The 14,720-nt window shown below is 39.7% G+C and overlaps 1 protein-coding gene across 11 annotated transcripts; it reads right to left on the bottom strand.

Annotated features, from left to right (window-relative positions):
- Window positions 1-1,980: 1,980 nt before the first annotated feature.
- On the bottom strand, window positions 1,981-14,233 carry GPR65 (G protein-coupled receptor 65). Of its 11 annotated transcripts, XM_032344768.1 has the most exons (5): window positions 13,950-14,233; window positions 11,805-11,880; window positions 11,247-11,336; window positions 4,932-4,983; window positions 3,282-3,662 (listed from the first exon to the last, which is right to left on the bottom strand). In XM_032344768.1, the coding sequence occupies exons 1-5, from the start codon at window positions 14,003-14,005 to the stop codon at window positions 3,646-3,648; spliced, it is 291 nt and encodes a 96-aa protein (XP_032200659.1). In that variant the 5' UTR covers window positions 14,006-14,233; the 3' UTR covers window positions 3,282-3,645. The 11 variants fall into 11 exon arrangements, with proteins under 11 accessions (XP_032200650.1, XP_032200651.1, XP_032200649.1 ...); XM_032344759.1 differs by lacking the exons at window positions 4,932-4,983; window positions 13,950-14,233 and adding an exon at window positions 5,266-5,408 and having other exon boundaries at window positions 1,981-3,662; window positions 11,167-11,336; window positions 11,805-11,886; XM_032344760.1 differs by lacking the exons at window positions 4,932-4,983; window positions 13,950-14,233 and adding an exon at window positions 5,266-5,408 and having other exon boundaries at window positions 1,981-3,744; window positions 11,167-11,336; window positions 11,805-11,886.
- Between the last annotated feature and the right edge of the window lie 487 nt (window positions 14,234-14,720).

The raw sequence follows: 14,720 nt of genomic DNA on the forward strand, positions 1-14,720 counted from the left end.
CCTTTTTAACTTATCCTACAACATTCCAAATCATTGATTCTTTGTTAATCATTAGGTAGGACATTCTTATTAAGAGTGCCATGAATTTGTATTTGCCACATCTCTTTATATAACTAGCTGAGGTAAAGTCCTAACCAGCTCTCCGTAACAGGTGAGCTTAGTTACTATCCATATGATTTATTATATTTCCAGAAGCGTTCATTAATAAAATAACCCCTTTAATAAAATAAAATTAAATAAAGCATTCATTAATAAAATAATCCTCCTTATCCTGATCTAAGTCCAATGACTCTCCTGAACAATTCTTCATGCGTATAGACCTTTTGCATCTCTAAAGAAAGAAATGGTAGAAATGTTAAAACAAATAAACATAAAGGAGGAAAAGCAGCTCTGGAGGGAAGTGATTTAGGAGGTCAAGCCTGGCTTTGTTTCCAACTAACTCTGTGATCTTGGACAAGACACTCAATCAACATCAGAGTTTCTAGATATGGGCAAAATTGTTTTTGGAACTCTTAGTTTTATAAGCATTCAACTTATAGGCCGCCAATAATTTATCAATAATTAATCAAACAACTAAACTATTTTAATTACTCTTCATTTTAATGGTGTATATTTAGGTTTTAAGCATATGTAGATGTATCTGTGTGACCAGACAGAATCTATTAATTCTCCAGAAACTTTATGATCCGAAAAATACAAAGAACAGAGAATACACAAAGCGAGGTGGTTTTCTTTTGTGTACCTGAACCATCACAGAAAACCTTAATAGAAAATGTAGTCCATTTGTGAACTCAGTGATTTTACTATTGAAAAGATAGTCTTTCTTGTTCCCAGGATGTTTGTTTTCTAAGGTGAGGGCACTAAATGGGACCAAGACATTTGTTATTAGATCATTTTGTAAGCGGGGGGAGAAGGACCAGAGAGGAAACAAGAAAGAGAAAGAACGAGAGAAGGAGTAGTGTAGGATTTAAAAAAAAAATCTTTAAAAATCTGGAAAAATAATTTGGTTCATAAAAAGTTTGCTTAAGGAATGCCTACCTAAAACTAGGCAGGGTAATTTCCACAACGAGAAAACATAAACATAAAAGAATATATTTTATCAAGATTCTTTAAATATTCTAAGTCCAAAAAGAGTGCCTGGCTGTAAGATTTAAAGGAATAAGTGCCTTTGGTGTCTATGTCTTTTTGTGTAGACATTAACTTTCTGGTAATTTCAGCTATGTTGTACTCAAACGTAAATTTTTTTAAAATTATGATTTTAGAGAAATGAAGAAGACCTCTGAGCAGCCAAAAGAGTGTACACATAGCCCATAGCTTTATACTCTGGAAGAGGCCTTCAGACTCCTATTTGCTTTTCTTTAGTAAAAAGTCTTACAAGCTCAATGACTAGGTTTCCAAACTGACATAAGCTTTCATAAGGCTTCGTGAGACCATTTCTTTCTTTCTTTTTTTTTTTTTTAAAGATTTTATTTATATATTTGACAGAGAGAGATCACAAGTAGGCGGAGAGTCAGGCAGAGAGAGAGAGGAAGGGAATCGGGCTCCCTGCTGAGCAGAGAGCCTGATGCAGGGCTCGATCCCAGGACCCTGGGATCATGACCTGAGCCAAAGGCAGAGGCTTAACCCACTGAGCCACCCAGGCACCCCTCATGAGACCATTTCTTTTGTAACCCCAGTACTTAACACAAAGCCTAGTACATAGAGGGACTCAATAAGTATTTGTTACCTAATGAGAAGATTAGAAGCAGGATTTAGTAGTTCGGGTTGCTGGAGACAGTTACATACAGTTGGAAAAAGTGATAGTTGGTGGTCTGAAATCTACTGAAAGAGTGACAAAAGTCATGAAAACTGGACACAAAGCTCACTGAATTAGGGCACAGATTTCCATATATCTAATAACCTCTGAAAGGTTACAGCATAGATAAAACAAAACAAACCAAACCAATTTTTATTGATAATAATGATCTTGAGTCACTAAAATACTATTGAATTTTTTAATACTTTGAATTTTATTCAATATTCAATTTAATAAAAGGGAGCCATACAGTACACTTCCAAAAGATTTCCATTGAATAGAATTAAAATATTCAATTGGAACACTTTGTCCCCTCCTATGCTTAATTTCCTCTTCAGAATGTAACCTTGATGTTATGATACTGTGTACCTTAAAAAAAAGTCTTTGCTTCTATTCCAGGATTTCTAATTCCATGGTGTCTCTTGTAGACATAGAAAGTATGCTTTTTCTTTGTACTTTTGGGTTATTAAGCTTACCAGTACAGAATTTTAATATACTCCACATATCAGATCTTCCCGTTTCAGTGACAAAACAGTACAGAATGGGATCTGCAACACAGTTTAAACTTGTTAATGCAACCGTGATTCTGTATATTTTGTAAGTCTGCTTCCCAGACTTGTGGTTAAAGGTAAGTTTACCGAAGTTCCCATCGCGCTCTAAGATGCTGCGAATCAGCAGCATCACGTGAAAGGGAGTGAAACACAAGACAAAAGTCAGTGTTATGCTAACAAGAAGTTTTATGATTCTCTTCTTTTCATTGTTTTCAGTGGCTTGGTTATGCTGCACGGCTTGGTAGACCTTCTGGTTGCAAATCATGATAATGACCAAGGGTATTGCATAGCCTGTACACGTCCTAAAGAAGTTGAAGCAGATTTGCCATTTCTCCAGGGGGTACTTGTCATAGCACAAAGTAAAATTCGACTTTTTGGCATCACAATATTCTATAGTGGTTTCATCTTCCCACAGAATGATACCATTGAACAAGGTTTCCAATACCCAGATGGATAGGCTGACCATGAAGGCAAATCTTCTTGTCCTTAGAAAGGAAAACCTCAAAGGGTAGACCACTGCTAAGTACCGATCAACGGCGATGCAGGTGAGGAAGGCCGTGCTGCTGTAGAAGTTCATGTACATGAAGAAAGCGCTCCCCTTGCACACGGCAGGAGAGAAGGTCCAGTTGTCATTATTCCAAGTGTAATTAATCCATAGAGGGAGAGTTAATGTGTAGAGCAGATCTGAGAGCGATAAACTGAAGAGGTAAATTCCTAGCTCATTCTCCTTCTTTGCTTGTAGAAAAGACACACACAGAGATCCGATGTTGGCTGGGATGCTGACTATGACCACAAAGATGTAAACAATCGGAAACAGATAGTGATCGAGGTCGTGCTGCTCTTCAATACACGTGCTGTTCATTTTCTCGTATTAAGGTGGCAAATGCATTTGTTCCTAGAAGGTACACAGCAAGGTAAGTCTTGCCTCCTTCCAGTTCACTTTCCGCATCTCCTTCTTTTTTACGAATATGTGTCCATTTTTCTTTGCTTTCAAAAGTTCTGATTCAATATTGGTGCTTTTAAAAGGTGGATATAGATCAATTTTCACAAAGATATCAATAGTTGGAGGCCAGAATCCAGCCTCCTGGTGATTAACCACAATGGTCAGTAAATTTTAACGAGCAGAAGTCCATGTTCTTATTATCACAGGACGCTGATGAAGAACCCCAGCGACCGACCAGGCCATCCCTCAGCATCGGCAGAGTGTCATCGTCATTTTGTTTTCCTTCACAAAACTTGGGAGATTGGTGCATACGTTAATATAGAAGGCTTTGTTTTCACGGAGATTGACATCTGTTTTTAACATGCCTTTGTTTCTGTAACGAAAGATGAACTCGAATAGCTTAGGTCTTTAGCGGGTGTCTCATGCTTTTGAAACAATCTTCTTTTATTTCATTTCTTTGGAGATATCAAAAATGTATTAAATGACAAGACAATGAAGGTGTTTAAAAAGGTAAATTATTTAATTGACTTCAGTGAATAAAATCAAGCTGACACATTTTTCTCTATTTCAAATAAGAATTATCCACAAGGTGATAGATGAGAGGGAATTCTATTTCTCATTGGACACCATCACAAAACTGAAGTTACATTTTCAGAGCTAATAAAAATGGCAGATGTAATGACTTGTTTGTAATCAGTAAATGCTTTTGAGTTATATGAACTGTATAGTTATACGATTTCAAATGTTTCATTTTGTATGCAATCTAAGTATGAGGTGCTTTCACTGCCTGCTCATTAGTCAAGAAAATAGAGTCACAAGAAATTTAATAAACTGAAATATTGTAAAATATAGCGGCTTGATGAAAGCTCATAAATAATTAGACAGCACTGCCTCTTTTGCATTCCCATTGCTTCCTTCATGGGTATTTTATCTTTCCTGTACTTTTGTGAAAGAGAGGGCAGAATGTTCTTAATTCTGGGCAAAATCTTTCCACCATCAGTGTCTACCTTTGTCACTGATTATTTATTAGCTTAATTTTTTAAAGGTCTGCTATTATAGATTCACATGGGAACAGAGAGCCCATCCTTCTTTTCATAGTGGAGTAGAGAACTATTTTAGTCTCTATTTCTTTGCCAGAGAGGCCTATTACTTCTTTGGATGACTTATGTGGTGGGGAGCTTACACTCTGTAGAGTCACTGTGCAGGGAAAGAAAGATTTGCCTTCTTGTTATGTGCCTGAGGACACCAAAACCACCCCTTTCCAAGTATGAATGAGCCCTGAGCACAACAGAGGCCTTGCCACCACAAGCCACAGGATTCTGGTAGCAGAAAAAACCATATTCAAAACACCTATTTTTATGTCAGTTTTAAAGACCTGAATTCCTCCAAATCTTGTTTTACTACACCTAGAAATATGGACAAAATGTGAAAAAACAACTTTTGAATCAATAGGTGAACTCCCAGAGAGGAAAAAAAAATTGGGATGGAGAAAAAGGAAGTGGGAGCTAAGATCAGGAAGGTAAGTGAGCAGAAAGCTCGGGACGTCCTGGAGGCCTGTGTGAGTTGGAAGATGTGACTAGAGCCTCTAATGCAGAGAGGAGAGGCAGAATGCAGACGTGTGTAGGCAGGAAGTGGTTCTCACCATAGCACATGTGTGGGGGTGCTGGAGCCTCTATCCTCACGCAAAAGGTGAACTAGAAATTAAACATAGGAAACAACAAACTGGATAGCTTCTTGCAGACGGTGGGGAGAGCTGGCAAGTTCCCTATCTTTGCTGTGTTTCTGTGAGGAGCCAAGATGAAAAATCCCTGAGGATTCATGGCCTCTGGTTGGTCCTTTCTTGGGAATGGGGCCTGAGTCTACACTCTTAGTTTGGTCCTGTGATCTGCACACCAACCAGGAACTCGTGCTGGATCTATGTGCTCAACTTTGTCAGTCATCAAGGAAATACAAACGAAAACCACAATGACACCCACCTGAGTGAATAAAATGAAAAAGGCAGAAGTTACCAAGTTGTGGTGAGGCTGTAACGTGCCTGGGACTCTTATTTACCGGTGGTTGGAAAATGGTTTTGACATTTACTTATACTGTGTGGTTCAGCAATTCCATTTCCAGATATCTGGTCAACAGGAATACATGCATGTGTTTACTAAAAAGACGTGGGGTAGAATAAGAATGTTCACAGTAGCCTTGTTTGTAGCATCCCCCAAGTGGAATGAGCACTTGCAGAATAGAGAAGTAAATAGATAAGTATATATTAACACAATTGAAATCTATACGTCACTGAAAACGAACAAATTATTGCTGCGTACAATAACACAGTTGAAGCTCAGAAACATAATGCAGAGTGATGGAAAAAAGCAGACACAAAAGAATATCTACTAGGGGATTAAAAAGTTAATCTACTCTGTCAGAAATCAGAGCAGTGGTCCATTTATTAAAGGCTTTCTATGTGCTAGGCACCCTTTAAAATGGCATGCATATTTGTTATAACTTAGGTGTTACTACAGTTCTGTACCATTTATTATAACCTTATATTACAAATAAAGAATTGAGCCACATATTAAGCCATTAGCCCAGAAACACCTATTTAATCATGGGTGGAACTTGGCCACGATCCTAGGTTGGAATGCTAAATAAAGCTTCTTGGCTGTTAACGATTTTGCTTTCTGCTTTTTACATAAAAATGCCTTAGAAAGCTGAGGTGTTTTTGCAGCAAAATAGACCAGCTTTGTTGAGAAAGAAAATAATTATTTTCTATTTTCCACCAATAGATTAATACAAGTCTTCTCACCATAATAACAGATCTAATTAAAGAAAATAATTTGTGGGGTGTCTGGGTGGCTCAGTGGGTTAAGCCGCTGCCTTCGGCTCAGGTCATGATCTCAGGGTCCTGGGATCGAGTCCCGCATCGGGCTCTCTGCTCCGCGGGGAGCCTGCTTCCTTCCTCCTCTCTCTCTGCCTGCCTCTCTGCCTACTTGTGATCTCTCTCTGTCAAATAAATAAATAAAATCTTTAAAAAAAAAGGAAGAAAAAGAAAATAATTTGTGAGTAATCATTTCTGTAAATCGGATGGAAGATGACCATAGGTTTTCTAGAACACATCACTTTCATGCTGTCTGTTAGACTCTACAGGCGTCAAATACACTTGTAAAAATCATCATCTCACATCGTGTCCTCCCACTTAGTAACAATGTGTTGTTATGTGCCCACGGATTCCTTTTCTATAATGGATCATGTATTGGATTTACTTAGACAGACTCTAATTTTTCCTGCACTTGATGTGAGAACTAGATGGCTAAAAGGAACATTTATCCTGCTACCGCACTCAAAACAATCTCCCAGTTCTTGAAGCTGAGCTTCCAAGGGTCTATTTTGTTGAGTTTGGGAATCCTCTGTGAATTATCTCAAAGCTGAAATTAAGTATCTTTCAGCACTCATAATGTGGTAAGGAAGAAAACGTAGAGAAGACCGACTGTGAGATTGATGTATATGTAACGCGATATGTTTGCAGGGTTGCAAAAATCATGTGGAGTTGAAGCCTGCATCTGTCTTGTCAGTTCAGATGCAAGAGCGAACCCTAGAAGGGTGCCCGGGTGGCTCAGGGCCCTGGGATTGAGCCCCCATCAGGCTCACTGCTCAGCTGGGAGTCTGTTTTTGCTGCTCAATGGGGAGTTTGCTTCTCCCTCTCCCTTACCCCTCCCTCACTCACACACTTCCTCTCCCCACCCCCTCGCTCATTCTCTCTCTGAAGTAAATACATAAAATCTTTAAAGAAAAAGAAAAAAAAATGAACCCTGGAGGTTATACCACCTGCAGGCATGACTGGACTGGCCAGAGAACCTGTAGGAATGCAATCCCCCTGGCTTACACGTAGTTAATCGGCACTACCTTAAATATATAAGTACTATATGTACCTAATGAAATCTATAACAGAAGGATTAAAGATATTTTTCAGAATCTAAGTCTCCTGAGATGGAAAAGAGCTTCAAGAGGCCAGCTGAAGCAGGATCAGACTACCTATTAACATGAGCTCATGGGCCTCCTCTCAATAGTGTCCACCTTAGGGATGCCTGGGTGGCTCAGTGGTTAAGCATCTGCCTTCAGCTCAGGTCCTGGGATGGAGCCCCACACTGGGTTCCTGCTCAGCAGGGAGGCTGCTTCTCCCTCTCCCTTTCCTTCCCCTGCCCCACACTCCTCACACACTCTCTCTTCTAAATAAATTAATAAATTCTTATAAAAAAACAAAAACAAAAACAGCATCTGCCTTCTCAGGAGACCTTTGGTAGCATGATCTCATGGCCTCCACTCAGTGATGTCCGCTTCCTCAAAGACCTTGTCCCAAATTTTGCCCTTCAGAGCCCTCACTTGCAAGCCATCGGGCAGTTCAGGACTCTAGAGAATGAGCTTCCCATTCTCCTGGGTGGTACCACACCAATACCTAGCCTACCTTTCTTCACTGCAGAAGCTCCATGACAGTTTTAATTGGCTTGCTGCACATCAGGTGGACAAAGCCTTGTTTGATTTGGTTGTGGAGTATCACAGTAAACATTTAAATGTCAGGAAAAAAAAAAAGAAGAAGTCAGGTAGTGGTTGCCTTGGGGGAGGGGCTGGGTAATGACTGGAAGAGGGCATGAGGGGGACTTCTGAGAATTTGCCGTGTTCTGGTTTTGTTCTGAGTGATGACTCCATGAACATGTTCAGTTTGTAGACATTCATCAAGCTGTACACTTAGGACACGTGCGTGTTTCTGCATGTATTGTTATCTTGCAATTAAAAAGTTAGAAAGTGGAATCAAAGGCTCTGTGCGATGAGCTTGAAAGAATCTTGAGAGTCAAACAGCATCTATATTACCTGCAGCAGAGCACACAGCCCTTCTTAAGAACTGATACCATTTTACTTCTTTTCTCATATATAAACATAATTCATGGAAACCAAAGCAAACCGTAAATCATTTAAGCAAGATGAAAGTGAATTCACCGAAAATGAGAGTTTGCTATATGAAAAAACAAATATCCTAGGCACCTGGAAAAAGTAAATAGAAATCATCCCTTGAGGGACCTTCTCTCCACCTAGGCTTCGAAGAACTCTCTCAGAAGGAATGGGTGGTTGCCAGTAGGGAGGGGGAGTGAGAGACACAGGATTCCAGTTGTGGAATGAATAAGTCACGGGGATGAATGGTACAGAATAGAGACCAGAGCTAGTGTTACTGTGAGAGCGTTGTGTGGTGGTGACAGAGGGCAGCTGAGCTTGTGGTGAGCATACAGTCAGGTTTAGAGTTATCGAATCACTATGTTGTCCACCTGAAAATAATGTAATATTGTGTGTCAACTCTATTTCAGTAGAGAATATGAAATAAAAAAGAATCCTCTCAGATAAGAGTTTTAACAAATATGAGCTCATGAAAACACACACACGCATACACACACACATTAACCACTACGCCTCAGAGTCATCAAAAATGAGGAAAGTGAGTAGCAGATCCACAAAAGCTTCAGAATAAAATTAATAGATTTACAGCACAAAATAATCATGTTAATAAGAAATAAAGGAAGGGTGCCTGGGTGGCTCAGTCGGTCAAGCATCTGCTGTGGCTCAGGTAGCTCCAGGGTACTGGGATCGAGCCCTGCTCAGCGGGAAGCCTGCTTCTCCCTCAGCTTCTGACCCTTCCCTCTCTCTCTCAAATAAATACCAAAAAAACTTTTGAAAAAATAAGAAATAAAGGAAGGGATTTAAACTCATGAGCAAGGAACAAGAGACTACAAAAGACGGATTGGCATATTTTTAATAAGATCGAAATAAATTTTCCAAAAATAAAATATGTAATAATTTAAATTTTAAAAAATCAACACAGGGACTAACACACTGATGAGCTTTAGCTGAAGAGGAAATTAATATACTGCAAGGCAGACCTAAGGAAATAATAAATTATCAGAGTGTTAAAGAGATAGGAAAAAACAAAAAGCCATGGAGAATAAAGCAAACACGTCTGCATATATTTAATTGGAATTCCATAAGGGAAAGAAGAGAGAAAATAGGGAATGTTTGCAAAGATAATGACTGACAGCTGTCTAGGACTGATGAAGGACATGGGGTCCTCAGATTTATGAAATCCAGCAAATCCCAACAAGGATTAAACACAAAGATGGAAATCGACATCTGCTTAGACACACTGCAATGAAGCTGCTGATTCAAAACAAAGAAAAAATGATCAAAGAGAAAAAATGGAGTACCTACAAAGGACGAACTGTAAAGTGACAAAGGACTTCACAGTAGTAATAACCGAGACCAGGAGACAGTGGGTTGATATTTCCAAATGGCCATGAAAATTTATGTCATCCTATAGTTATATACATGACAGAACCAAATATCAAATCCAGAGCAAAATTAAGGACAATTTAAGATAAACCACCCCTGAGAAAAGTGACCCCCAAAATCCTCATGAAAGAGACCTCTAAAGGATAAAAGTGCAGAAGGAAAATGACACTAGAAAAAAGTCTGAGTGAAGGAGGATAGGACTCTGCTCTGATGGTTGCACAGGGTCCCACCTATCACTAGGCTCATTTGTCTGGGAAGAACATCCTTCCCTGGGACCAGGATTGAGAGGTCAGGGCAGGGATGGGCGAGGACTGGCAGTGGGTGCCCCTTTTTCCTCTATTCATCTTAAGAAGTATTCAACTTTTCTCTTAAGGAAGAAAAAAGATGGATAAATGGCAAACGTGATTTTAGGAGGATTTGTAAAGTTCTCAATGGACTGAGTTTCTTCCTCTGTAAAAATGTTTCCGCTTTGACTAAAACCACCACAAGATCAAATAGTTTGATGAAGCAGAATCCGAGTGTCTTCTCTGTGGGATAACAGAGCAGTGGTTGTGAGGCTTTCGCTAGGCGTGTGGCTCCAGAGACTTTTTGAAAGGTTCTCATAGCCCTTGGGGGATTTATGACCCTGGTGCTTCTTCTTTAAGTTTCAATCTTCATAGGTAAAATTAACACCCACTTTGGAGAGTATCTTGACAATAAAATAAGAACACACATAACATTCCTGGAACATGGGAGACCTTCATTATGTATTAGATGATAGTACTGTTTGAATGAATGACCCACTGCTAGTCTGTGGGTGTCCTTGTGCTGTCCCTGACATGTCCTGAGTGGCGATCATCTTTTGTCATCTACCTAGAGCATAGCAGAGACACCAGGAGCACTCAGAGTATAATTTGTATAGCAACGTTTCAAATATGATACCAAGCTCTGCAGCTAATAGTTGTTGAATTAACGTGGGTGAACTGAGATTTTTTTTTTTTTTGCTTCTGAGATTTTATTTTATTTTTTAAAAAGATTTTATTTATTTATTTGACACAGAGAGGGAGAGGTCACAAGTAGGCAGAGAGGCTAGCAGAGAGAGTGGGGAAGAAGGCACCCCGCTGAGCAGAGAGCCCAATGCGGGGCTTGATCCCAAGACCCTGGGATCATGACCTGAGCAGAAGGCAGAGGATTAACACACTGAGCCATGCGGGTGCCCTGCTTCTGAGATTTTAATGGAATACATGGTTCTTATTATTTATACCTCTTTTCAGATACATTTTACTACTTTAATACAATTTTGACAAAATTGCTTTTAGAACCAGGGCTGAGAAATTTGCATAAGTTTCTAATTTTGACTTCAATTTTTACCAAATGCCAGAAGGAGATAATCCCCAGTGTATTAAAATATATCTATTTTTAACCAGCTACTCAAATAGTACAAATCATTGATGACAATGTTTTTCTATACATTATAGGAAACACTTCCTGACCATTATTGATTGGTTTAATAGCTGCTTATTAAGACTACTTTGTGCAAGATACTGATAGCCACTTGTTAAGTAAGAATTATAACTTACTACTTATTAACACTGGAAATCCTATTTCCAAATTTCACATTATTTCTGATGACATAGAAAGTATCACGAGCCCATCCTACCAACCAGGAAATGGTGCGGGATGCCTGTACAGCTGGGAGCTGGTAGACTGCTTCACAAACCCTTAATTCAGTTTGCAAATATGATGCTTCCTGAAAAGAGAATGGAGCATAAATATTCCACTCTTGTATACCGGTAGATTTACCTATTTCTTTTTTTTTTTTCAAAGATTTTATTTATTTGACAGAGAGAGATCACAAGCAGGCAGGGAGGCAGGCAGAGAGAGAGAGGAGGAAGCAGGCTCCCCGCTGAGCAAAGAGTGCGATGCGGGGCTCGATCCCAGGACTCTGAGATCATGACCTGAGCCGAAGGCAGCGGCTTAACCCACTGAGCCACCCAGCTGCCCCCCTAACTATTTCTAAACAGCAATTTTGACATCCTTTTACCACTGCCCAGAGAAAGGGAAACCACGTGTCAATCTCATTTCTCTCTCTCATAAAGTTCTGCTTCATCGCATTCATTAGCCTAAATTCGATTAAAGGGTTGTGAACATTACTGATAATCATGTCAAAGTATGTTATCTAATAAAAATCTTTTTTACTGTTTAATCTTACACTTACCCATGTTTCTTGGGGTGACGATCTTGTCCACCGAGGAGCGGGATAGATCTGCTTGCACCGAGATGAGAAACTAACCCTAGCGAGGGGACAGGAAATTGCATTCATATTTCATCACTAAAGAGGAAGCAGCCTCTTAATGAAGATTTACATTACCCAAGTTTGAACAAACGAAGTCTCTTAAATATTTTAAAAGATGTTTTTGTTTATTAGTTATGGTAGAATAATTTTTATGATTCACTTTCCTCTTTGCATCTCAATCACAATGTATCCTGATACAGGTGTTTAGGTAATAGAAAACATGCTAGAATTTCACATAATCCCTCGCTCACTCATTCATATATTCTGTCTGCACGTGTATCTGTTATACTCGTAGGGCGTTGTGCTGAGGGTGATGGAGGATCTGGCCGTGGGGCACGAGGACCTCATCACCCAGTGAGAGAAAGGCATGTTCAGTAATAACCATAATACAAGGCAAAAAAAAGATAAGTACTCTAAGAGATGTCCAAAAAAAGAAAGAAGAAAGAAAGAAAGGATGAATCACTGAATGTGTGACGTAGGAGAGGAGTAGGTCTACTTGGATTCAGCGGCATGAACTTCCTGGGAGAAAAGGAGCTGGGGAAGAATGGACGTTGGTTCTGTAATTAACACGTTTCCTTGCTTAATGGTGGCAACTTTGTGAAGACTTTTTCTCTTCTTTCCCTCCTTCCTTCCTTCCTTCCTTTCTTTTCCTTTTCCTTTCTTCCTTTCTCCCTTTCTTCCTTCTCTCTTGACCAGAAGGATTAGCTACATAGTATTTTTTTGTAGACCATTTTCTCCTTTCATTGCACTCTCACAATAGAGATCAGAGATTGTTTAAAACCAAGCTACAACCAGCTGACCTAACTGGCTTAGACAAATCAATAATTCTTTAAAGCTTGAAAATTTATTTGAGAAAGACAGAATTGTTTTAATAAAAACTTGTGTAGTACTTTAACATGCTGACCTTTGCTGGCAAATCTATAAATGGTTTAATATGAGGTGGAATTAACTCCCAGAACTTCTGAGACATAAAATAGTCAGAGACGTCACATTTGAACCTGGCCCTCGTAAACTTTTATTACAAAGGAAGGGGAAACATTATAAGGACAGAATTAATGTGGGTTGGATACATTTGATTTAAATTGAAAAGCTGTAATCAGGACAATCTGAGTCTGTTTTTGTAAAAAGAAATCAGAGGATGTTGTTGGTAGGGTTTTTGTTTGTTTGTTTGTTTGTTTTTAAATTTCCACACAAAAGTAGCAAAGATGATCTAGTGATAGAACCAAGACTTTTAATCTTGGAGTTATTCAGGATGTAACACAAATGTAACAGATTTTCTCTACTTCCTTTGCGGGTTTCTCATGGAGAATACGGTAAGTAAGAATGCATATTTATAAAGTACATGAGAGCTTGCAAAGTAATTGAGCATATAGTAACTTAAAAATTTAGAATACTTTATATTTTTCTTGAATAATGAAAAATTTAAGTATAATAAGGAAAACTGATAATAAAATCCTTAAGACTATATAAAATTGAAAAACTGATACCATTTTCCTTGTGATTCTAATCCCAAATTCTCACTTTTGCTTGGTTTTGTATATCCATGTATCTGTGCTTTGCTATTTCATGACTCTCACAATCTCTTATTTTGCCTAAATGCTATACTTCTGCTAGGGGAAAGGTATATTCATATCCAGAATCAAAATACTTGTGTATTTTACTCTTCAGGGAGAAAAAAAGGACATAGTTACAAGGCACAAGAAGCACAATCAAACTTTCAATTTTGATTAAAAAGGAGAAAAACCTCTGCACTCACCTATGCTAAAACTTGGCCAATTCTACACCATAAGACATTTAACATTCTATAGTAAATTTTTTAAAAGATTTTATTTATTTATTTGAGAAACAGAGAGAACAGCATGGGGGGCGGGGGTTGTACACAGGAGAAGGGAGAAGCAGACTCCCTGCTGAGCAGGGACCGCCTGAGATCCCAGGACCACAAGATCATGACCCAAGCCCAAGGCAGACGTTTAACCGACTGAGCTACCCAGGCGCCCCAGTAAATTTTCTTCTCATGTGGTCTAGAATAGACGTCAATACCGTGTTTTCCACCATAGGGTTACCTACCAAACAGCTGGACATTTCAGGGCATTGAGCCTCTGTGATATTTTTAACAGCTCCATGGTGAGAAAAAGCCACTTCGTAGCTATTCAGAGCACTGCCTGAAGGAGCTGAGGTTGCTGATGTGCCAGCTGTTTGCTCTTCTGAGGCCAGCACTAGCCAGTGGCAGGGCACTTGGTCCACCCACAGGGAAAAGGGAAGAGCATGTGGTTCTGCCCAGTTCCAACTTCTCCATGGGGCAAGCAGTGCAACCTGCTGATGGAGGGGCCTCTGCAAGGCCATGTGGCCTGTTCAGTGCAATTTCACTAGCAAAAGCAGCTAGCAGACACAGCAGGGTGTGTTCTGAAATACTGACCAATGTCCTTGTCCCACCCCGACTCAATGCAATTAGCTGTTTTGCATATCTTGCGTCAGAAGAGGAATTCTTGGCAGAAAAGTAGATGGGTAGATGGGAGGGAGAAAACAATCCTTGGGTTTGAGATTCAAAAAATTTCTGTGGGGTGTAGGAGAGTGGAAATTACTGAAGCACAGAATCTGCTGGGGAGTGTACCTGCGGAGACAGGGCAGAGCTTCCCGCCCCCAGGAGCAGAAAAAGGGTTTTCCTCTCAGGGTGGTGAGAGAGGAAGTTGTGAGAGCTCAGATGCCACATCTGAGACAGGGGTTGGCATCCTGACTGCTTGCACCTCCCCTTCCCAGCAAGCCCTGTGGGGAGGTGAGGTGGCAGTTACTCCAGATGAGATGTCAGATCTGGGGAGAAGGGGAAACCTGTGGCTCAGG

The sequence above is a fragment of the Mustela erminea genome, chromosome 5 (genome assembly GCF_009829155.1).
Source record: "Mustela erminea isolate mMusErm1 chromosome 5, mMusErm1.Pri, whole genome shotgun sequence".
NCBI lineage: Eukaryota > Metazoa > Chordata > Mammalia > Carnivora > Mustelidae > Mustela > Mustela erminea.

Coding starts and splice junctions, on each gene's coding strand:
- GPR65 (XM_032344764.1), bottom strand. CDS start 3,208: ATGAACAGCACGTGTATTGAAGAGCAGCACGACCTCGATCACTATCTG.